The sequence below is a fragment of the Oryctolagus cuniculus genome, chromosome 15, assembly GCF_964237555.1.
Source record: "Oryctolagus cuniculus chromosome 15, mOryCun1.1, whole genome shotgun sequence".
NCBI lineage: Eukaryota > Metazoa > Chordata > Mammalia > Lagomorpha > Leporidae > Oryctolagus > Oryctolagus cuniculus.
In genome coordinates this window covers 30,881,047-30,906,487 of record NC_091446.1, presented here as the reverse complement: position 1 = coordinate 30,906,487, position 25,441 = coordinate 30,881,047, and the positions used below count along the sequence as shown (strand labels likewise).

The 25,441-nt window shown below is 38.5% G+C and overlaps 1 protein-coding gene across 4 annotated transcripts in view; it reads right to left on the bottom strand.

The window, feature by feature from the left end:
- HPSE2 (heparanase 2 (inactive)) overlaps window positions 1-25,441 on the bottom strand; it is a 781,878-nt gene that overhangs the window by 625,420 nt on the left and 131,017 nt on the right. For all 4 annotated transcript variants that reach the window (XM_051824058.2, XM_051824060.2, XM_051824059.2 and 1 more), the window contains one exon: window positions 10,325-10,486. In XM_051824058.2, coding sequence (XP_051680018.1) covers window positions 10,325-10,486 — 162 coding nt within the window. The remainder of the gene's footprint in view (window positions 1-10,324; window positions 10,487-25,441) is intronic.

Sequence of the window (25,441 nt, the reverse complement as noted above, 5' to 3'; positions counted from 1 at the left end):
GTCTGCTCTTTCAGTGAATACCCAAAGGCATGTGCTGTGTGTGTCTAGGGAGTGCTGATTAGTGCTCCAAGGTGGGGCAAGTATATATGGTGACACCCTAGTTGGGCATGGTAGATGATCTCTATTGTCATCAGGGAAGAGGGCATGGTCACCTCTGTTGTCATAACCACACGTTCTCCTATTGCTTTCCAAGGTGATCAATGCCCTGGGTTAGCCCACAGTGGGTGCAACACTTACTCGTGCTGCAACATGAACTATACAATGATCTGTATCATCTTTGTGTGAACCCAGATTCTGCTACAATGACCCACACCGGGCAATCAATCACTGAGCATTTGCCACAGCACACAGTGATTGCCCAGAGACCCAGTTAAACCCTGCACCCTACCACGCAGTTACAGAGTTGTGTGTTGTGTCTATGCTCATTGCTATGTGTCTTCACCTTAAGAAGCTCATCCATGGTGTCCCTCTTCTTTCTGTAGAATTTCCACTGCAGATCGCTCCTACTCTCCCCTGGGAATTCACTTCCTCTACTTTCTACTACTATTTCCCCTTAACCTAAAGCAGTATGTACTTTCGTTATGCCTCTTGGAATACTCTTTCTTTTTAATTTTTGGCATAATTTATAATTTATTTGTGATAATTGATAATTTCATTTATATCACAGTTTAATGCTCTGTAAATAGAGTTCAACAAGTAAAAAGTTGAAACACCACTGCTAAGTAGTAATATAGACAAGGATTATAAATCAAAATTTAGGCACAAAAACATAGAAATTCCAAACAGACCAATAACCAAGGCTGAGACTAAATTAGTAATCAAGGCCTCCCAGGGGTTGGCACTGTGGCTTAGAAGATTAAGTTGCTGCCTGCGATGCCATCATCCTATGTAGGCACTGGTTCATGTCCCACCTGCTCTGCTTCTGATCCAGCTCCCTGCTAATGGACTGGGAAAGGCAGCAGAGGATGGCCTCAAGGTTGGGTCCTTGTCACCCCTTGAGAGTCCTGGATGAAGCTCCTGGCTCCTGGCTTCGGTTTGGCTTGGCTCAGCTCTGGCCATTGTGGCCATCTGGGAAGTGGACCAAAGATGGAAGATACCTGTCTCTCCTTCTCTATTCAAAACTCTTTCAAATACATAAATAAAACCTCAAAAACAAAACAAAACAACCAGCCTTCTAACAAAGAAAACCCCAGAACCAGATACCTTCACAAGGGAGGCCTAAATGCCCATCAACAGAAGACTGGATAAAGAAATTATGGGATATGTACTCTTTAGAATACTATACAGCAGTAAAAAAAAAAATGAAATCTGGTCATTTGCAACAAAATGGAGGAATCTGGAAAACATCATGCTGAATGAAATAAGCCAGTCCCAAAGGGACAAATATCATATGTTCTCCCTGATTGGTGACAACTAACTGAGAACCGAAAAGGAAACCTGTTGAAGTGAAATGGACACTGTGAGAAACAGTGACTTGAACAGCCCTTGTTCTGACTGTTGAGGAACAACTTACTACTTTATTCCTTTTAGTATTTTTTTGTTCTACTTAATACCATTGGTTGAACTCTTTAATTAACACACAATTATTCTTAGGTGTTTAAATTTAACTGAAAAGTGATCTTTGTTAAATATAAGAGTGGGAATAAGAGAGGGAGGAAATGTACAGTTCGGCACATGCTCAATCGGACTTACCCCTAACAGTAGAGTTAGACACATGCCAGGGGATTCCAATTCAATCCCATCAAGGTGGCATGTACCAATGCCATCTCACTAGTCCAAGTGATCAATTTCTGTTCACAATTGATCATAATGATAGGATTAAGAGTCAAAGGGATCACATAAACAAGACTAGTGTCTGCTAATACTGATAGAATTAAAAAGGAGAGAATGATCCAACATGGGAAGCGAGATACACAGCAGACTCATAGAATGGCGGATGTCCTAAACAGCACTCTGGCCTCAGAATCAGCCCTTAAGGCATTCGGATCTGGCTAAAAAGCCCATGAGAGTTTCACAGGCATGGAAAGCTAAGACATTCTGGCAAAAAAAAAAAAATGACCTAAACGGAAGATCTCTGCGAGTGAGATCCCAGTGGAAAGAACGGGGCCATCAAAGAAGGAGGTACCTTTCTCTGAAGGAAGGAGAGAACTTCCACTTTGACTATGGCCTTAGCTAAATAAGATCAGAGTTGGTGAACTCAAGAGGCTTCCATAGCCTTGGCAGCTCATGACAAGAGCCTAGGTGATTACTGACATCATAAATAAGAGTGTCAATTGTTAACAACAGGAGTCACTGTGCACTTACTCCCCATGTAGGATCTCTGTCTTTAATGTGCTGTACTATATGAATTAACAGTATAACTAGTATTTAAACAGTACTTTATACTTTGTGTTTCTGTGGGGGTGCAAACTGTTGAAATCTTTACTTAGTATATACTAAATTGATCTGTGTATAAAGAAAATTGAAAATGAGTCTTGATGTGAATGGGATGGGAGAGGGAGTGGGAGATGGGATGGTTGCAAGTGGAGGGAGGTTATGGGGGAAAAGGCTGCTATAATACAAAAGTTGTACTTTGGAAATTTATATTTATTAAATAAAAGTTGAAAAAAAAGAAAAAGAATTTATCTATTTCCTTAATTATCTCTAGCTGTTTAATTATGGCAAATATTCAATACTTTCATAACTTTAAAACAACTGATATAAAGTAAAACAAATGTTTAACATTCTGTATGTGATAGTAAACAATTTTTAAAATTATTTTTTAAATTGTCAAAAACCATCCATGTAGAATAATTTCAACTTTGAAACTGTACTTATGGTTTAACTATATACCTATATAGTTTAAATATATACACTTTAGATATATATATATAGGTTAAACTATAACAATTGTCATCTCTAAGAAATAAGATTTTGGATGATTTATACTTTTCAACTTTACACAGTGGATTTATGTGCTTTAAAATACTAAATAAAGCAAACATTGCTAAATATCAGTATTATTTTAAGATACATATAGCATAATAAGAAATAGTTTTATGGTGTTCAGAAGAATTTTCAAATAATTTTAAAACAAAATGAAGAGTATCCAATATAGAATTTTAATTGGAAAAGTAGACAAAGGGCTATTTCTACAACATAACATTTCGAATACATATGAGAATATAATCCGTGAAAGATCAGTTCCAAGAGAACCTATGGTAACTCAAGCATCTCAAACAAAGTGGCATACTATTTCATATAACTTACACAAACTCTCCCACATAATTTAAATCATAATAATGTATGATAATAAAATTTATAATAATAAAATAACCCATGGTAAAACTTTAAATCTTTAGATTATTTATAATACCTAATAAAATAAAATGCTATGTGAACAGTTGTTATACTATATTGCTCAGGGAATAATGACAAGGAAAAGAAGTTCATACATACTCAAAACAGATGCGATGTCTTTATTCAAATATTTTTAATTCACAGTTCATGTGGAATCCACACAGAGGGTTGACTATGTCTATTATCTTTATGTTAAGAAAATTTCCAAGTTTTTTTCAACAAGCACAAATTACTTCTACAACTAGGGAGAAAAGTTAATTCCTAAGAAGACGTCACTTTCTCAGATAAACTCAGTATTTGGGTGGATTTTTTTTTCCTGTAACAGAAAAAGGAAGCAGGAAAAGTATCTGCCTTATGAAATCAGTCACATGCCCACAATTCTCTGTTTAATTAAATGTTTATCAGAGGAGAATTTAGACAATAGAATTCCTTCCAGTTTTTCTTTCTCTAACAGCTTACAGTTTTAAGAGGTGAGGATCCAAATTATCAAGATAAGGATGGGATTAAAGTATTAGGTCCAAAAGTATTCAGATCATGATGATTGGCCCAGAGTTGATAAGTCAAGATCAACAACCTGAACAACCTGCTCAACCTCCTGTAACCTGGCCTAGTCGCAGGGGACAACTGGCCTAAAAACAACATTAGGGAAGTCGATGACAGAGTACCCCAAGAGTTTACATAGTACAATACAGGCAGTGGCAGCAACAATTTTGCTGTTGGAAGTTTAATCAAGTTATTTTGACTATCCATTCTACCCCCCCAAAAAAAGCACCAAATGAGCAGCTATAAAACCTTCATTTTACAAATAAGCTCTTTCTTCTGATCCTTAGTAAACAAAGGTTTACTGACCCAAACCTCAAACCTGAGAGTCACTGTTTTTTATAAAGACCCTGAAAATTCACTTATGTTTAACCAGACTTCAAAATGAACTCATTTGGATTCAAAATGCTAAAATTCAGAACCACAATCATGTTAACAAGGCTGAAAATATGTACACAATACTTTTTTTTTTTGACAGGCAGAGTGGACAGTGAGAGAGAGAGAGACAGAGAGAAAGGTCTTCCTTTGCCGTTGGTTCACCCTCCAATGGCCGCTGCGGCCAGCGCACCGCGCTGATCCAATGGCAGGAGCCAGGTACTTCTCCTGGTCTCCCATGGGGTGCAGGGCCCAAGGACTTGGGCTATCCTCCACTGTACTCCCTGGCCACAGCAGAGAGCTGGCCTGGAAGAGGGGCAACCGGGACAGAATCCGGCACCCCAACCGGGACTAGAACCCGGTGTGCCAGCGCAAGGCAGAGGATTAGCCTAGTGAGCCGCGGCGCCGGCCTGTACACAATACTTTAAAAAGCTCACATATGTGCTTGCATAAGTCATGATGCTTACTATTTCATGTAGTTATAAGAAATTGGTCATAATAGAGATTTCATTTGTCAGTTACTTCTAAAATACACCTTTCACTGAACAGTATGTTTCAGACATCAACTTGACTGGATTAAGGAATATCTAGAGAACTGGGAAAGCATTTCTGAGTATGTCTTTGACAGGGTTTCAAGATAACATTGGGTTGTGAGTCAGTGGACTGAGGGGAAGGTACATTAGTCAGCTTTCCATTATTTTAACTAAAATACCTGAGAGGAGCTTCTAAGGAAGAAAGGCTTATTTTGGTTTATCATTTTGGAGGTTCGCAGTCCAACACTAGGCAGTCCTTTTGGTTTAGGCATCTAGTAAGGTCAGAATTTGATAGAGGAGCCATCACATGGCAAGCTAAGAAACATAGAGATAGGAGCATGCTCCTTCTCATGACCAGGTGTCTCTTTTTACAATGCCATTCTCATTTGATCAGAAGGCCTCACCCTAGCAACTTCCCAAGTGCCCATCTTCAGACATTATAATTGGATCAAGTCTCCACCTTTAATCCATCAACCATTAATGCAAGAATTTGGGAATAAAGTCCCCCTGTACAGAGCATTTGAGAGATATCATTTGAGAGACATCCAAACTATTATCCAAACCATAACAGAAGATCTGATGTCAATGTGGGAAGTCACCGTTTAATTTGCTGTGGACCTAGATAAAACAAAAAAGGCAGGGGCTGGCATCATAGGCATATTAAGTTAAGCCTCTGCCTTCAAATTTGAGAACTACACAAGCAGTGTCCCTGATTCTGAGGCTTTCAGATTTGAACTGAGCCAGCATCCCAGGTTCTTAGGCTCCAACTCATGTGAGCCAATTTCTCTATGGAGAACCCAAACTAATACAGAGGCACTAGTCTATAAATTTTTCATAATAAGAAGTTTCTCCAGGGGTCTGGTTTGTGGCATAGCGAGTTAAGCCTCTGTCTGCAGCCTTGGCTTCCTACATGGGCACTGATTCAAGTCCCAGCTGCTCCACTTCTGATCCAGCTCCCTGCTGATGGCCTAGGAAAGCAGCAGAAGATGGCCTGCGTGCTTAGGCCCTTACTTCCATGTGGAAGACCTGGATGAAGCTCCTGGCTCCTGGCTTTGGCCTGGCCCAGCCCCAGCCACTGCAGCCATTTAGGGGAATGAACAACAGATGGGAGATCTCTCTCTCTTCCTCTCTCTCTCTCTGTGTGTGTGTGTGTGTGATTCTGACTTAAAAATCAATCGATAAAAAAAAAGTTCACCAGAAAACCTGAAATCTGTTTAGTGTGTGTGTATATATACACATACATATGAATGTGACACTATTCTAGCCCTCTAGAAAATATTTCTATGATGATATAATGCACATCACTGTATAAGATGTAAATAGACACACAAATAGGCCAAGATGCTACTTACTAGTTATTTTTCACATAATTTTCAAACATTATCTTACTTTGATGAAACCAAAAGTAAATGCCAGGGGTTTGGTTCGTTTGTGTGGCCAATCACACCCACCTGGGTTCACACACCAATAGATAAATGTACTTTTCTCCCCCTAAAAAGCAGCAATTGACAAAGCAGATGTCTCCTCATACTCAGACACCAATGTAAAACATAGCAATACTGAATAAAAAAGTTTTAATGCTATTTTAAAGATATTAATGACTTAAGAAAGAAAATGGCAAATGGGAGACATGAAGCTGATCCAAGTATCCTGGGTAGAGCAGAAGAAAATATGGAATATAAAAGAATACAGTCTGTGCATATAAGCTTATGATAGGTTCACTTAAGTACAGAAGCTAAAGAAGGGGAGTAAGTCAAACAGGGAGACAGGAGGACCTCCCAGGATCTCAAAAATAATAGTAAGTGGACTCACTCAACTGTGTAACTACAGAAGCCGGTTTGAGAATGAAAATCATTTATTCATACCAGTAATAAAATTAATTTTGAAACATAATTAAAATTAACAGGTGTTATCAGTTAATTATTTTAGATTTTCACCAAATTAATGGCACAATTGTAAAATAACAGACTGCTTCTTTGATTCATTGGGATGTCAAGAAAGGTATACAGAGAAATAACTCAATTCTAAAGTAATGTTCTGTACTTAAAAAGTGTATTGAATCCTACCACCCATTTGTAAATAGTAGGGTTTCAAGCTGACCAGAGGCTCAACGAGATGATTTCACAGCACAAATAATGCTGCACAAATATGATATCCCTTTCCCTCCAGGAGTTTATGTTCTAAATAAAATTCTAGAAAATTTATTTCTTCTTAAGGTTGATTTAACTTTCACATTTTTCATTTGATTATAGTAAAGAGATCTACTATAAAAGTTCAATTTACATCTCAAAAACAGGGAGGGAACAAGATAAGTGGCAACAAATAACTGAAACTGAACCTGTAAAACTGAATTAATAAATGTCAATATTATCCCTTAACAAGTAGTTTTCCATTCATATGTACATGGCAGAACAATTCAATAAATTTATAGAACATTATTATATTCAGAATATATGAACACACAAAGAAATTTAAGACAACTGATTCCTATTCTTTCTTAAAGCCTCCTACCCAATTCTTCCTCTCATTGTCAATCTCTGAGTGACATGCACAGTGACAACACTCTCAGACTCAAAAAACTGCAGGACAGTGTGTCATGTAAATTGGTGTAAAAAGTACAGCACGTGATTCACACTATTTGAAATAGTTCCATCACTGATGCCCTACTAGAATTTTTCCATACCTTCCCATAACCTTACAGTTTACTTCAAAAACCTTCTAGGCTGGGTGAGGAAAATGTTATTTCTAATACCATAAAATAATCACAAGAAAACATTAAGGGATGTTGAAAAGCATGCATAAATATATGAAAACAATCCACTTATCTAAAAATCCAATTTAATGAGGAATAGTTCAACAAGATGAAGTCATTAAATTTTATTAGTTTGTATTAGTTCTTATTAACTGGGCTATCACTAGAGTAATTTCCTTATTAAAGGTTACTAGACCTTCAAAATTAGACTATCATTAGCTATTATCTGAGGGGTTGCTGCTTAAAAGGGATCATTAGCTTAAATGTGGAATATGAAGGTGTGCTTCTCACCTCAACCACTAACAGTCACGGTGGAATACCTAAGAATGAGACTTGCTTGTGAAGTGGACAACTATCATTGCTAACATGCTTTTAGTCATCTGACACTTTGATCCCTTCCATTAAATTTTTTCACTACACTGGGATCCTAATTCTATCATTTTTAAAATGAATAATTTACCACTAACTGACCAGGAAATAATTATTATGTATTGATACCCATACACAAGAAATTCTGTAAATAAATGGTGGCAGGGGCAGGGTGTGAAAAGGTGATCTCTGTCTGAGATTTTAGAAGCCCAGTTTCCTCATCATATTCTCACATAAATATTTTCATTGTAGATATTTCAAACAGTATGCCAGAGTTACACAAAATAAGTAGATATCACCAAGCAGAAATTCTAGAGGTGTTTTGAATGTGTTGGTAAAGAAAGTCACTTCATTTGAGAGGTCTCTGCCCCTTCAACCTCACCCTCCTTACCAATATACATTCATCACTGAAAAAGGAAATATTTACAAAAGTTAGTTTAGTTATGTTTAAATATTATGTTTAGCTGTCTGGAGACCATGTTCTCAAGATTTATATAAGAAATCAAGGATTAAACTTCATAACAATTAGAAAACCACACTGTGGAAAATCAAAGACTTAGTTAAAGGACATTAAAATAGTTTTACCGCTGGTGCTAAACTGAAAGGACTCCATCTCTTCCCTACACCTGGAACCAAAACCTTTCGAACTTTCATGTAAACAAACTGGGGCACACTGAATGCTCTGTCTGCCTTAAGGTACCACCTCTGCACAAGCATTTGTGTGAAAAATGTGGAAAATGCCTTAGGACTCTTTGAAGCTTGGGAAAAGTGAGAGCAGGAAAAAAGGCTCTTCTGTAGGGTAGGTTTGTTTAGTGGAAAGTAAGCAAGTTGTCAGGGTAAAAGTTGACAATGTTGATTCCAACAGTTTGAACTGTGAATAAACATCCAAAGGGATTATGTTACTGAGAATTAGAAAAAATTCCATTGAACTCAATAGAACACTTGTGTTTTCAAAGATAATAAGCCTTCAAGCCATATTCTGGATCCACAGTTTAGGGTTAGAATTACCTTAAGTCCTTTCTACACCACATTAAAGAACACAGGGTCTGACCCCTCCAATTTTGCCTACAAATATCAGAATAGGATTAAATTAAAGTATTTTATTTCTGATCACCCATTTGGAAAATACTAAATATACATATATGTGCATATTTCAGGTAGACCAAAGAAACTTGGAGCAAAAGCTATGCTCTCCTCAAACATCTAAATTTAACCCAGTTAACCAATTTAGGGAAATACATGCATTGACTACAAATCACCTTTAAGCTTCCCTCATTAATGACCTATCAAAGAGCAAAACACAGGGCCTATACTTATGAAATCCATAATCCTCTTTTCTGCTCTCCAAAGTCACTTTTAAATCTGGCTTTCATCTCATGCTGTTGGGTTTTCTATTTGGTACAAGATGAAAAATTGGAAGAGTCTTATACTTTTTCAAAATCAAAACAATTTGGTTGCCACTCAAAAATTCCTGGTGAAATGCCAGGAAGCCTATAAAAAAGTTAAAATTCTCCCAACTTAGAGTTTACAAAAATAAGTGTGAGATGTTCATCGCTTACCAGACGTTCCATTTTTTAATACACATAAAGAAGAGGAAAGATACACTTTTGACATTAAAGCTCATCTGAATCAATATAAGACAGCAGGTCTATCTTGCATTCTCTCAACACAATAGAAGTAACTGAGACTGCTCTTCTTAATTCATACAAAATTCTTAATGATTCTCACATTAGAGTATGCTATTATAGTCTTTTCCAAAGCTTGACAAAGGCAGGCAACTCACATGCTCTTTACCAGCCAAGTTTGCAGACAGCCCTGCAAAAAGTTGTTTCTCCTTGCAGCTATGACATATATATACACTTTCCTCCTAGAATCAAAGATGTAAGGGAGTATTGCTCAGTCTCAAAGCCTCTTTGCTCTCACAAAGAAATCAAATTCCCCAGATATTTTCAAACTCCATCAGGAATAGAACATTCTCAGCAGCTCTGCCTAAGGTTCATTATCTCTTTTACATTTCATCTTTATATTCACTGGGTTCATAGAAAGGGCATGCACAGAAAGAGGAAAATAGCTGCTTTTTAAAAGACACCAAATTTAGTAATTCTCTTAAATCTACTGGCACACATCTAGAAAGTCATATTTTTACAAGACTTCATTAGGGTTTCATTGGTTCTGTCTTTTGAGAAAACCCATGCTGGACTGCCCATAACTTCAAGCCAAAATACATCTTGCAAGCTACAAGAAATATTTGTTATGGAAAGACCAAGAGTCATCACAATTCGAAAAGGGAAAGTGGGTGGAGACAGACAGATATGGGCTCATCTAGATCCCACTCCAGTGCCCCCTAAGCATCAAGTTGCCAACTGATGGAGGCTAACACATGCTCTAAAATTTTAGCTGACTCCAACAGCCTTACCTGTTAATATGAGATTACTGTAAGTATTGGAGAATTGTTCCTTTAGAAGAACCAAGTGCATCTGAGCTGCCTTCTCTCTCTGGAGCTCCAGCATAACATCAGGGTGCTGGGCAATCTTGCAACCTTTCTGTTTATCCAAGGCAACATCACTTCGAACGATGTCTACAAAAAGAAAGAAAGAAGGCAGGCAGCAAAATCTAAAACTAAAACAAAACAAAAAATCATACACACATCAAAGTCTTATTTTACCCAAAATGACAGCATTTATAAACTACCATCATTTTCATCCGACGAAAAGAAGCAGAAAAACCTAGAGTCTCCCAACTCTATGACATCTCACAAGTTCTGGAAATTTCCAGATTCTTTAGATACTTCTTTGTTTAAGATTTAAGATTCTCACTCCTCTCTTCTCCTTTTCAGGTATCCTCCGGGATTTATTTACCTTTGGGGAATTCCTTTAACTCTTCTTTTCTATCTTTGTCATCATCCATGGGGAAAAAATTATACAATTTTGAATACTTCTGGCTATGAAGGTTATTTCTCCCACCACATGCAGTAGGACCAGGTGGTAGCTCCAGCATGTATATTCTGAATAGTGAGCCTATCTTCTCAACTCCCAGTCAAGCCACTCAGTTCAAGTTATGGCTGCCATTCAAGAGGTTACCTGTTCAGGGTGTTTCATACTATTGTTCATGTACTTCTGGGAAATCTATATCACATTTCATGCCAACCAAGTACAACATAAAGAAGAGTATGGAATCAAGCAGACTTCAGTTCAAATTCTGGCCTGGTAGTCACTTATTAGTTGCATGGAAATAGAAGATGAAACCGTCTAACTAAGCCTCAATTTCTTCATCTGTGGTTAGAGATACATAAAGGACTTCACACTATGTATGCCAAATAATGTGTTCAACAATGTATGTCTATTATTATTTTTCTTAATAGTGTATTTCTTGTGGTATAATTTTGATTTTTCAAAAAAATATGAAAAAAATGAGAATATTGAGTTTAGCAAAGAAAAAACTAGTTGACCTGTTTCACACAGAGATGATTGACTTATTCTGTGTAAATCCAGTAAGCCAAATATGGGACTCACCAAAAGACAAACACAGTGTTAAATTTCACATCAAAAAACTTTGTAATAATAGATACTATCATATAAGGAAAAGGGCTACTGAAGGATTGAGAACGCTCTTCCAGTCCAAGAAATATTCAAATAGGACTGGGTTAGCAATACTATAGTCATTAAAACGTGCTATGTACATGTAAATATATTTTCATCAGTATTGTTTGAGGCAATACAACAGCATGGTTAAAGACATAGGTTTTCAACTCAAATAGACACAAGTTTAGAACCTAGCTTTACTATATATTATCTAATAGCTGTTAGACTAATCACTAAATCTCTCAATGCCATTCCTAATTTTTAAAAATGAAAATACAAATAGATTATTTGCAATGAATTGCTATAGTGACAGGGGCATATCAAACACTCAGGAAGTGCTGGCTGTTTTGTGGTTGTTAATAATAACATCATATTACTATAATAGTATCAGAAAGTTATTATAGGATATTATTATTCTTTTAGGTCATTTTTAACTCAAGGATTTTAAGACTCTGTGAAAATGTGTGCTTTTCTTGTATTCCTTACCAGACAGAATAGAAATAATACAGACTCAAAGCCAGAAGACTTAGATATGAACGTAAACAATTTAAAATATTCGTGGAACTGGATAGTGAACATTTAAAATCCTTGTACCTTGGGTTTGCCTGACCTGCTGAACTGGGAAGCTAATACTTCGGATGATCTCGAAACCTCTACTCTCTTGCTACTCCTTCTAGTTTCATCACCCCTTCCAATCCTTTCCCTCCTCAAATTCTGATAACCAACGCCATACTTCTGACTTCAGTGAGATCACCTTTTTCTGGACTCCATATATGAGTGAGATCATGCAAAACCCATTTTTCTGTGTGTATCTTATTTACTTAACATAATGACCTCCCATTCCACCCACGTTCTTGTAAATGACAAGATTTCTTTCTTTAATGGAGTCCATATGGGATGCTGGTGCCGAGGAGGCAGCTTTATTCGCTATGCCACAGTGCCAGCTCCTGTAATATCTATTTAAAGTCAAATAGTGTTACACCTCCAGCATTATGCTTTTTGCTCAAGATTGATTTAGCTATTCAGTGTCTTTTGTGATTCCACACAAATTTTAATAGTGTCTTTTCTAGTTCTGTGAAAAATATCACTGGTATTTGGGAAAGGACTCCATTGCATCTGTAAACCACTTTGGGTAGTATGCATATTTTAATACTATTGATGCTCCCAATCCAAGAACATAGGCTGCCTTTCCATTTCTTTTCATTCTCTTCAATTTGTTTCACCAATAGTTTATAATTTTTGTTTTGTTTCACCTCTTTGAGTAAATTTATGTATAGGGTTTTCTTTGTAGCTGTTGAAAATGGTATTGCTTTCCTGATTTTGTTTCCAAATAATTTGCTATTGGCGTATAATAACAGTACAGACTTTTGCACATTGACTTTGTATCATATAACATATCTGAATTTACTTGTTAACTCCAATAGCTTTTTGATGGAGTCTCTGGGATTTTCTATATTTTATATCAGGTCATCTATAATCAGTGATAATCTGATATCAGGTCATCTATAATCAGTGATAATCTGATTTCCCACTTTCCAATCTGAATTCCTTTTATTTATTTCTCTTGCCTAATTGCTCCAGCTTGTACTTTCAGTACTATGTTAAATAAAAGTGGTAAAACTGGATATCCTTGCCTTGCCTCAGATCTTAGAAAGAAAGCCTTTGTCTCTTCCACAGTCAGTATGATGTTAACTGATGGTTTGTTTTATATGGCCTGCTTTATGTTGAGGTATCTTAATTCCATAACTACTTTGTTCAGTTTTTATTATGAAAGGATGTTGGCATTTTATCAAATGCCTTGTCTAAATCTATTGAGATGATTATATGACTTTTGTCCTTCATTCTGTTGATGTCTTATGTCATGTTTATTGATTTGCATACACTGAATTAGCCTTGCATCCCTGAGATAAAATCTACTTGGTCATGGTGAATAACCTTTTTTTTTTTTTTTCCAAAGATTTGCTTTGTTTATGTGAAAGGCAGATTGACAGAGAGAGGCAGAAACAGAGAAAAAGAGGTTGTCCATCCATTGATTCACTCTCCAAATGGCCCTGATGGTTAGGGTTGAGGCAGGCCAAAGTCAGGAGCCAGGAACTCCACCCAGATCTCCCAAAATGGGTGCCGCTTTCCAAGGTGCATTAACAGGGAGCTAGACTGAAAGCAGAGCAGCCAGAACTCAAACCAGTGTTCCTACGTGGGATTCAGTGTCTCGGGCAGCATCTTAACACATCGGCCCATGAATGATCTTTTTAATGTACATTTGAACTTAATTTTCTCAATTTTTTTGTTGAGGAGTTCAGCATCTATGTTCATCAAGGATATTGGCCTGTAGCTTTATTTTTCTATCGTATCCTTGTCTGATTTTGTACTAAAATAAGGTTGGCCTCAGAGAATGAGTTTGAAAGAATTCCCTCTTATATTTTTTGAAATAATTCAAGAAGGATTGGTGTTAGTTCTTTAAGTGCTTGGTAGAATTCAATAGTGAAGTCATCTGGTCCTGGACATTTCTTTGAGGAAGACTTTTCGTTACTTATTCAATCTTGTGACAGACAATTGGTCTGTTAAATATTCCATTTCTTCATATGTCAATCTTGCTAAGGTGTCAGTGTCCAGTAATTTAACCATTTCTTCTGGGTTATCAAATTTGTTGGCATATAATTCTTCATAGCAATCTCTCCCTTTGCATTCTGTGGTATCAATCATAATGTCTCCGTCTCCCTTTTCACCTCTGATGCTGTGTATTTGAAACTTCTCCCTTTTTCTTAGCATACTTAAGTTTGTATCAATTTTGTTGATCTTTTCAAAGAACCATCTATTCATTTTATTTTTATAAGATTTATTTACTTATTTATTTATTTATTTGAAAAGCAGAATTACAGAGAGGAACAGAGAAAGAGAGAGAGAGAGATCTTCCATGCACTGGTTCATTCCCCAGATGACCACGATAGCCAGAGCTGCACCAATCTGAAGCCAGGAGCCAGGAAATTCCCTGGTCTCCCCCTTTGGTGCAGGGGCCCAAGGACTTGGGCCATCTTCCACTGCTTTCCCAGGCCACAGCAGAGAGCTGGATTGGAAGTGGAGCAGCCAGGACCTGAACCAGTGCCCACATGGGATGTGGGCACAGCAGGTGGCAGCCTCACCCCCATGCAACAGTGCTGGCCCCCAGCTATTCATTTTTTATATTGTTTCTATATTCTCTGTGTCACTTGTTTGTGTTCAGATTTTTATTTCTTCCCTTCTACCTATTTGGAGTTTGATTTGTTCTTTTTCTCTCTAGTTCCTGAAGTGCAAAAATGAGTTGCTTTTCTGATGCAGGTAGATTCATTGTTATAAACATACCTCTTAGAACTATTTTTGGTGTATCCCACAGTTTTTGGTATGCTGTGTTTCCATTTTCATTCAAGACATTTTTTAGTTTATTCCTTTATTTCTTCTTTAATCCATAGATTTCTTAGAAATAAATTTTTAATATCTAGCTATGCACTCTGGCCTCAGAATCAGCCCTAAAGGCATGCGGATCTGGCTGAAAAGCCCATGAGAGTATTTCAGGCATGGAAAGCCAAGACACTCTGGGAAAAAAAAAAAAAAACACCTAAATGAAAGATCTCCACAAGTGAGATCCCAGTGGAAACGGGTCATCAAAGAAGGAGGTACCTTTCTCTGAAGGGAGGAGAGAACTTCCACTTTGACCATGGCCTTGTCTAAATATGATCAGAGTCGGTGAACTCAGGGGGCTTCCATAGCCTTGGCAGCTCATGACAAGAGCCTAGGGTGATTACTGAGGCCATAAACAAGAGTGTCAATTTGTTAAGTCAACAACAGGAGTCACTGTGCACTTACTCCTCATGTAGGATCTCTGTCCTTAGTGTGCTGTACATTGTGATTTAATGCCATAACTAGTACTCAAACAGTATTTTTCACTTTATGTTTCTGTGTGGGAGCAAACTGTTGAAATCTTTACTTAATGTATGCTAAACTGATCTTCTGTATATAAAGAGAATCAAAAATGAATCTTGATGTGAATGGAAGGGGAGAGGGAGTGGGAAAGGGGAGGGTTGCGGGTGGGAGGGACATTATGGGGGGAAAGCCATTGTAATCCATAAGCTGTACTTTGGAAATTTATATTCATTAAATAAAAGTTAAAAAAAATCTAGCTATGTGTGTAGTTTCCAAACTGTTTCTTGTTATCGATTTCTAGTATTATTGCACTGTGGTATGAAAAGATACTTAACATGATTTCTGGTTTGTTTTTTTTTAATTTCTTGAGACTTGCTTTGTGACCTACTATATGATCTACCCTGGAGAATGCTCCATGTGCTATTGAGAAAAATATGCATTCTACAGATGTTAAAAGATTTTTTAAAGATTTATTTATTTTTTTCAAATAAGAGTCCCAGAGAAAGAGGGAAAGATAGAGAGATCTTTTATCCACTGGATCACTCCCAAGATGGCCACAATGGCCAGGGTTGGGCCAGTCCTAAGCCAGGAGCCAGGAGCCAGTTGCCAAAGGCTCAAAAATTTGGGCCATCTTCTGCTGCTTTTCCCAGGCCAGTAGCAAGGAACTAGACCAAAAGTCAAGCAGCCACACATGAACTTAAGCCAAACTAGGATGCCACCAACACAGGTAGTGGTTTAACCCACTATGTCGCAACACCAGTTCCAAAGAGAAAGTTTTGTAGCTGTCTATTAATTCCAATTGCTCTAGCATAAAATTTTACTCTATTTCTTGTTCATTTTCTATCTGGATAGTCTGTCCACTTCTGAAATTGGGGTCCTAAATTTAGCTTGTATTGTTTATTGGAGACTGTTGTTCTCCTGGGTTTATTAATATTTGTTTTTTTATATTTGGGTACTCTGATATTGGGTCCATATATAATTGTTATTTCCTCTTGTTAGATTAAATCATATATCATTCTATAATGACCTTGTTTCTTTTTACTGATTTTGATTTAAAACTCACTTTATCTGATATAAGAATGGTTATTTCTTCTTTCTTTGAGTGACATTTTAAGGAAGTATCTTATGCTATCTATTCAATTTGCATGTCCTTAGTTGTGAAGAAAGTGTTTTGTAAGCAAGATATACCCAGGTTTTGCTTTTTAACCATTCAGTCACTGTCTTTTACTTAGATAATTTAATCCATTTATATTTACATCATAGTTGGTAGGGAATGGCATGATTGCCATTTTTTACCTGTCTTCTAGTTAGACTGCAATTTCTTTCTTTCTTTCTCCCTTTCTTCCAATCTTCCTCGGTGGCTAAGTGAATTCTTTCTAGTACTATGTTTCAATTACTTGTTTATCTTTGGCATGTCTATTAGAGATGGGTGCTAGTTACCATGAAGTTTATTTAAAATCTTTGAAATGATCACAACTTAACATTGTTAATAAAGATGTTAAATGAATGTAAAAACATGTAATACTAATAATAAACTCTATATTTACACTCTATTCCTCTCCATATTCTGAATTCTTGATATTCCACTTTATCTCTTTCTGTATTTCTTGTCAACATTTTAATGTATTCATTATTTTTAAGCTATTCTGTTTTTTAGCACTCACACTAAACATATAAATGATTTACAAACCATCTTTACAATATTAGAACATTCTGAATTTGTATAGTTACTCTTTTTTTATTTTATTTTTTGACAGGCAGAGTGGACAGTGAGAGAGAGAGAGACAAAGAGAAAGGTCTTCCTTTTGCTGTTGGTTCACCCTCCAATGGCCACTGCAGCCGGGGCATCGCACTGATCCGAAGCCAGGAACCAGGTGCTTCTCCTGGTCTCCCATGGGATACAGGGCCCAAGCACTTGGACCATCCTCCACTGCCCTCCCGGGCCACAGCAGAGAGCTGGACTGGAAGAGGAGCAACCAGGACAGAATCTGGCGCCCCAACCGGGACTAGAACCCGGTGTGCTAGTGCCGCTAGGTGGAAGATTAGCCTATTGAGCCACAGCACCTGTCATAGTTACTCTTACCACAGAGTTCTGAAGCTTTTGACATTTTCTTCTTACTCATCAAGGTCTTATTCTTCCAGTTTGAAGAACTTCTTCCTTTTAATATTTCTTGAAAGGTAGGTCTGCTGGTGATAAATTCTCTCAGCCTTTCTTTGGGAATTACTTTAAGTCTCTCATATCTGAACAATAGTTTTCCTGAGTACAGTATTCCTTTTCTTAATGATTTACTTATTTATTTATTTGAAAGGCAGAATGAAAGAGAGAGAGAGAATATTCCACCCACTGACTCATTCTCCAAATGTCTGCAACAGACAGGTGTGAGTCAGGCTGAAGCTAGGAGCCAGGAACTCCATCCTGGTCTCCCACACAAGCAGCAAGGTCTCAAGTACTTTGGCAATCTTCCACTGCCTCTCAATAGCATTGGCAGAAAGCTGGATTGGAAGCAAGGTAGTTGGGATTCAACTAGCACTCCAATGTGGGATGCCGGCATCTGCACCACAACATTAGTCCCTAAGTCTAGTATTCTAGGCTGGCAATTTTTTTTCTTAACTGCTAGGCTAAACACTCACTTTATTCTATTAAACTTCTGTGCAACATTTGTTCAATTTATTCGTGAGTATTTTCAGGTTTTAGTGCTTTTATAAATGGTATATTTTTAGTAGTATTTCCTAAATTTCATCCTTAGTTTATAAAAATATCACTAGTTTTGGTACATAGAGCTTGAGTCCAGAAATCTTGGTGAACTCTCCTGTTGCTTATTACTATTTGCCTCTAAATGTTCATAGATTCACTATGGAAATAAGCATATCATCTGTTAATAATAATAATTGTGGGGAGCAATCCGGACTAGACTAAGTTACTCGAATTAGGACTTATTCTATGCATCTGCTCTCCCACAATATGGCGCTGGGAGAGAAGTAAACAGCTTCCGCACAGCTGCCTCCAGTTCAACTGATGGACTGTAGGACTTGCTCCTGATTGGAGAGCAGCGTGCTCGGCGTGTGGGCGGCCGAGTTGGGATTGGCGGAGGAGGACCATAAAGGAGGAGAGAAACGGCATGCACCAGGAACATCTATGGGGAACATCTAGCTGAAGGAACACCCGTGCAGCCCCCGAGAGACCCGGCCGGCGGTGTGCCGCTCCCCTGCGGAAGTGGGGAATGCGGCCAGGGGGAACTGCCCTTCCACGGAGGTGGAAGGGATAGTAGCCAACCCGGGAAGAACCAGCAGCAAACCCGGGGAGGGCCGAGCAGACGAAAGAACAGCGCAGGGTCCTGTGTCGTTCCTCCACGAAGAGGGGGAGCGACAATAATTCTTTCTTTATTCTCAATTCATATGTATTTTATTTTGCTTTTCTTATTTCTTGGAAGACATAAGACTCTTGTGTTTGCACCTATTATATAATTAGAGTTACAGACTGCCTTTATTCTAGGTTATCTTTTTAATGATGGCTGTATAATGAACAGCTTTGGAAGATAGAGATGTCTCCCTCTAGAGCAAAGGAAGGCATGTTAACTGTACCATACAATAAAGATAGTATTTCTTTGAAAGGGCAGGTATATTTACTTCCCATTAAAAATGACTTAGGTTTCCTGCTCTTTCTCTCCATCTCCTGATCTCCCCGTCTCTTGATTTCTCTCTTGCTCTCTCTCTCACACTCTCCTTCTCTCTCTTTTTCCTTCTTCACCCCTTACCTACAAGTTTGCTGGGTTTCCCCTAATAAATTCTTCTCCTTACTCCAGTGTTTGGTGTGTTTTGTGGTGGCCCTACACTGGTGCTATGACTCCAATCCAGGCTCCGCCAGTGACTTTGCTCTCCCAGGGATCTCTGAGCTGCCTCGGGGGTCCTGGATTTCTGCCAGTCACACCCCCGGAACTCCTTCCATGCCACTAAATGTTCCATGATCTCCATCCATACACCAGCCTTCCAAATTCTGAGGCAAGATGTGGAATGGGAAATTCCCACAGCAACTTCTACGGGTTGTGGTTCTACTCTCATCTAAAAGTCCTGGTACTGGGTTCCAATTACAACTCTCAAAGGCCTTCTGGTCTCTATGGATTCTATGCCTGGCCAACAGTGAGTGTGTTGACAACTCAACCTCCTGTTTCTCTTCTATGGGCTAAGCCCTGGGCTCCAGTGGGTGCATGGGCGATGAACCCCTCTGTTCCCATATCCTCTCATCAATTGGACAGCCAGGATTTCAGGGACGCCCAATATCTGCCGATCTGACTACCGATTGCCATAAGAGTTTCCTTCTTCCTACATTCCTATTAAGTAATACGGTTCCTCTCAAATTGGCTCCAGACCTCAAATGCTGACCCTAATAGCTTTATCACTTCTGTGAGTGATCGGGAATATGGAAGGAGATCCTATATGCTCAAGCTTTTCCTATCTTTGATTTAAACTTTCTATGTGTACTTCCTGCTCTCTGCCCCAGGTCCTATTGGCCTCAAACTTTTCCATTAGAGGTCAAGGGCCTGAGCCGAAACCTCTGCCTTCTACATTTGCAGCTCTGACTCTTCACTGTCTCGGCATATTGTACCTCCCCCTCCCACTCAGGAATTCCGACTTTATCTTAGATCCAGGCCTGGTCCAAAATCTACTCTCCCTTCTTATCAATGATCCTCCCTCATGTTTGGGAATGGCTTTCACTCTCCAGCCCTTGTCCTCCAACTGGTCTTTGCCCCTCCCTCTCCTGTTCCAGTTTTACCATAAGAATAGCAAAGGAGTAGTAAGCCCATCCTTTTGAGCTCCTGGCTTATTTGAACAAATTGGGTATCCCACCCTTTTGATGGCTCTTTTGTTTTATCATGAGCAAGCCAGACAGGAAAATTAGGTCTTTTGACCTCCACCCCAACAGACTTCTTGTCTTTGGTGCATCAGCCTCTAGCTCACCATCACTTTTGGGAACTGTCTGGCAGCTGCCTGAACTTTTGTTTCAGAGGCAGTCCCAAGTGGCTGACAGTTGACTATGATATCATGGGCCTAAGGTGTTCTTAGGGAAAAAAGCAACTGTAACTAGACGCTGAGTTTGAAGAAATTTCTCTCTTTGAATCTAGGAAGATCACTACCTTTAAAAATTTTGCTTTGTAACTTGTCGAACTTATTTTGCAATTTATTTTAAGGGGTTTCCACGTAATCAGTACTCAATGAAACAGCAATAGAAAATTAGTACTTGTTTTAGATGAATGCAATTTTAATTTTAATTGTATTCAGATAGAGATATAATATAATATAATATCAGCATCTTAAGTCATTTAGGTGTAACTGCTAATTTAAATTGGGTAGAGGCAAATGAGATAAATGCATCTAAATGTAAACTTTGGTACTCTCAGCATGTCATATTCTGTAGAAAAACTATTTGGGTTTGTTTAGCAAACATGTTTTCATAAACTTTTCAATAAAAACAGTTCAACACTGCTTAAAGTAACTCAGGCTGAAATTTGATTTGTTACCTTATTTTAAAATGTTATCTTAATTTGGAGATTTTTAACAGGTTATTTCAAAATGTAAATCAAGGAAATTGGCAAATGGAAAATATCACAAGTATAGAACTGTGCACTTGGTATGAAAGGTTAAGAAGGAAATAGTGTTCTTGGTAAGGAAGGTTAAGAAGGAAAGAGTTTTTTTGAATAAAGGACAGGATTTATAAGAATTACTTTACACTGATGGCTACTTTAGACTGGAATGGAAATGATGGAATGTTTCAAGTAAGTTGAAGAGGGTGTGTGGAAGTCACAGAAAGTTATGAAAGAAAGAAATTTTGGATACAAAAGCTATTCATCTATTTCTCTGACATAGAATTAGAATCTGATCCTCTGTTAAAGCAATGAGTTAAATTAATGCATTATGATCTCTTGATGTCTCTGTTAAATTCTAATTGTTTAAAAACAGCTGAGTTTTTTATTAAGAGCTATGGGTTATTTAAATATGTGCTTATTTTCAAACATTTGAATAATTACTTTGTAACAATGATCAAATCTGGTCTATATTATGTCATGATGTTAAGGGATCTTATTTCAACCAGATACTCAGATATTTTAAGCCTTCTTGGCATCCTTGACAGGCATTCAAAAAAAAAAAAAAAGTTCAAAGTTTCAAATTACTTGAACTTTGATAGATTCATTTGGGCCCTTGGAAATATCAAAGGATATATGTCTCTCATCTTGTAGAGATACCAACTAATCAGGCTATTTGGATTATATTAGAAGTACTGTCAAGATGTGAAGTGGTATTAAATTTTAAGTTTCTATAATATAAAATGCTACTGATACAAATGTCTGAAAGTTAAAAAGTCTATTGATCTTATGTTACTAGACATGTTGGTTATCTTACTGAGAGAGCACCAGAGTCCTAAAAGGGTTAAATGCTTTGTAAAATCCTACAGGTACTTTCAAAAATACTTTGTAAAGTAAGCAAGTGCCTATTTATAGTTAATGAGTTTATAATCCACAGTTTTATATATCAAATTTGCTGCTCATAAAACTAAGACATTGTTGGTTCTGTGTTTAGCTGTCCTTCTATAGTTTCCATGGACTTTTTCCAGCCACTTCTATTGTATTCAGTACTTTGGGGTGGCTCTGTAAACAGATGAAGCCAACAATGCACTACAGGTACCAACTGAGAGAAAGTATGGTTAACTGAGGTTACTAATAGCAGAAAGTAATTCAGATCAATTGGCAATTTACAAAAAGGAGTTAAAGAGTTTTTAAAAAGCTATTACTAGGCCGTTGCCATGGCTCACTAGGCTAATCCGGCACCAGCAGTCCGGGTTCTAGTCCTGGTTGGGGCACTGGGTACTAGTCCCGGTTGCTCCTCTTCCAGTCCAGCTCTCTGCTGTGGCCCGGGAGGGCAGTGGAGGATGGCCCAAGTGCTGGGTCCCTGCACCCGCATGGGAGACCAGGAGGTCTCCAATTATTTTAATTGGCTTATAGATAAAAGATTGCTCATAAATTTAAACTGCTAAAATTAATCAGATACATTTTGATTCATGTGACCTGAATATCTGTATCTTGGCTGGCTCTGCCAGCCAAGACTTGGATCACAGGAAATGGAACTGCCCTGGAGTCGAAGGACGCCCAGGTCAGAGCCACAGATCTTGCTGGCTCCAAGCTGAAAAGTCCTTCACTTGGCACAGCTTCCAAAGTGACCACCGCTGCAGAACGGATGGCCAAGTAGGGTCAGTAACATTGCAGGCAGAACTGTAAACGTCCTGTTAGAAATGCTGCCTGCATTCACCTGGTCAGCTCTCCTCCCGGGCCAGCTATGTAATGGAAGTCAATGGGATGCCTTCCCCAAGAGGTTCACACCTCCCTTAGGATGTACCCCATGTGAAGAGATAGGTAAGTCTGGGCCTCATAACTTATAAGGCCTTAAAGCCCACCAGATTATTATCAGGTCCCTTCAGTCAGGTTTTTATTTGCCTCTCAATAGGAGAACTTATTTGTGGCTGGTTCTGGTCCCAACTGCTCCTCTTACAATCCAGCTTTCTGCTATGGCCTGGGAAAGCAGTAGAAGATGGCCTAAGTGCTTGGGCCCCTGCACCCAGATGGGGGACCAGGAGGAGGTTCCTGGCTTCTGGCTTTGGATCGGCGCAACTCCAGCCATTGCAGCCATTTGGGGAGTGAACCAACAGAAGGAAGACCTTTCTCTCTGTCTCTTCCTCTAACTGTCTGTAACTCTGCCTCTCAAATAAATAAATAAAATCTTTCTTTCTTTTTTTTTATTTTTTTATTTTTATTTTTTTTATTTTATTTATTTATTTATTTATTTTTTTTGCCAGACAGAGTCTGACAGTGAGAGAGACAGAGAGAGAGAGACAGAGAGAAAGGTTTTCTTTCCATTGGTTCACTCCCCTAATGGGCACTGCGCCAATCTGAAGCCAGGAGCCAGGTACTTCCTCCTGGTCTCCCATGCGGGTGCAGGGACCCAAGCACTTGGGCCATCCTCCACTGCCCTCCCGGGCCACAGCAGAGAGCTGGACTGGAAGAGGAGCAACCGGGACTAGTACCCAGTGCCCCAACCGGGACTAGAACCCCGGGGTGCCAGCGCCACAGGCGGAGGATTAGTCAAGTGAGCCACGGCGCCTGCCAATAAAATCTAAAAAAAAAAATTCCCAATCCATTTTAATTTGGGAAACTGTTGCCTTAGTGGCCTAAAGGAATTGATGTAATTTTCAAAAGTGTTTCTCATTAGAAAATCAAAAAGGAAAAGGAACCCTTAGGAGGGAGAAACTGGAAAAGCAAGCAAGAGAGTTGTTTATTAAATCCTTTCTTATAGGATATTTGGCATTATTAGACCTCACCAATCTGATTCCAGTAGCACCACAGTCTGAAGGGTTGAAAACACCCTAATTTTTCAAATGTTCTTTAGAGCAAAGGTTGGCAGATTTTCTACAAAGAATGAGATACTACATATTTTAGACTGCTGGGGTCATACAGGCTCATCAGAACTGCTCAAGTCTGCTTTTGTAAAGCAAAAGCAAATCGCTTCTCGGCCTTTTAGCTAAGATCAAGCGTAAAGCAGAAGCAGCCGCAGATGAAACATAAATGAATGGGTACAGCTGTGTTCCAACAGCACTTCATAAAAACAGGTGATGGCGAAATTTGGTCTCTAGGCTATACTTTGCTGGCTCCTCCTTTAGAGGAACTGGTGGAGAGTAGAACGTTCTTTAATTTCACAGACAAATAAACTGGGACCAGAAATGATTTGCCTGAGGTTTCACAGTCATTTTGTACCAAGCAAAGATTAGAATCCAGGCCTCTGACTGCCAGTGCTCTTCTCATTGCATCACACCACAGAACAAATGACACCCTGGCAGAATCTGCCTCTGTAAGTATTTTTATCCACTAGTCTACTAAATGTATGCAAATATATATGGACATTTGGCAGATGTCCATGAATATTCAAGTCTCTGCTCCAGCTCCTTCCTCTGTGGTCTGCATTATTTCTCTAGCTTTGCATCATTCCCAGATGAAGACACTATAGTTTCATCTCAAGAATGTTCATGAAAACATGCAATACAAGTGTGCTGGAGGCTGAATCCACTAGCAGTGCCTTCCCACAATAAATCAGCATAAACCATTCATCCGCTAAATATTTCTTAGGCCCTCCTCACAAGTATTGCCACAGCCCTGATTTTTCATCTGTACACCAGGACTCACACCCAATCAACTTGAAGTCTATTTTCAAGGCAAAGCCCCTAAAAAACTGGATCTATTATCAATCTATATGAAATATCAGAATGTATCACATCTACTTCATTTCTTTCATCTGAAATTGCTGAGATTCCACCAATAAAGGTATGTTGTTTGGCCTGATTTATGCCTTGCCAAACTGTTAAATAAAAGGAAGGAATAATCACAAATAAGTGTCAGCAGCAATACATGTAGCTCAAAGCAAAACATGAGTTCTTAAGAGAACAGCTACATTACCAGCCTAGGTAAAAACAAAGACATCTGTTGGTTCACTCAATGTATCTGGGGCCATTTTAAACAACACTCAGTGGAATTCACACACTGGGTATAAGATTAGACTATATTAACTAAAGTTCTTCCTACTCTAAGTTTCAGTTATTTTGAATTTAGTAAACCTCTAAGAGCACAGATATGAAGACAGACAAAATTTAGATATGAAAGAAGACAGAAGTATAATAAGGTCAATGTAGTTCTGCAGTTTCCTCTCTTACCCTTCACCTTCATAAAGAAACTAACCGTACAGTATCCCAATATCAAAAGGACCCTAAAGAGACAACCTTTCAGGGACCGACACTGTGGTGTAGTAGGTTAAGCCTCCTCCTGAAGTGCTGGCATCCCATATGGGCACTGGTTTGTGTCCTGGCTGCTCCACTTTTGATCCAGCTCCCTGCTGATGGCCTGAGAAAGCAGTGGAAGATGGCCTGAGTGCTTGAGATCTTGCACCTACGTAGGAGACCCAGAAGAAGCTCCTAGCTCCTGGCTCCAGATTGGCTCAGCTGCAGCCACTGTGGCCATATG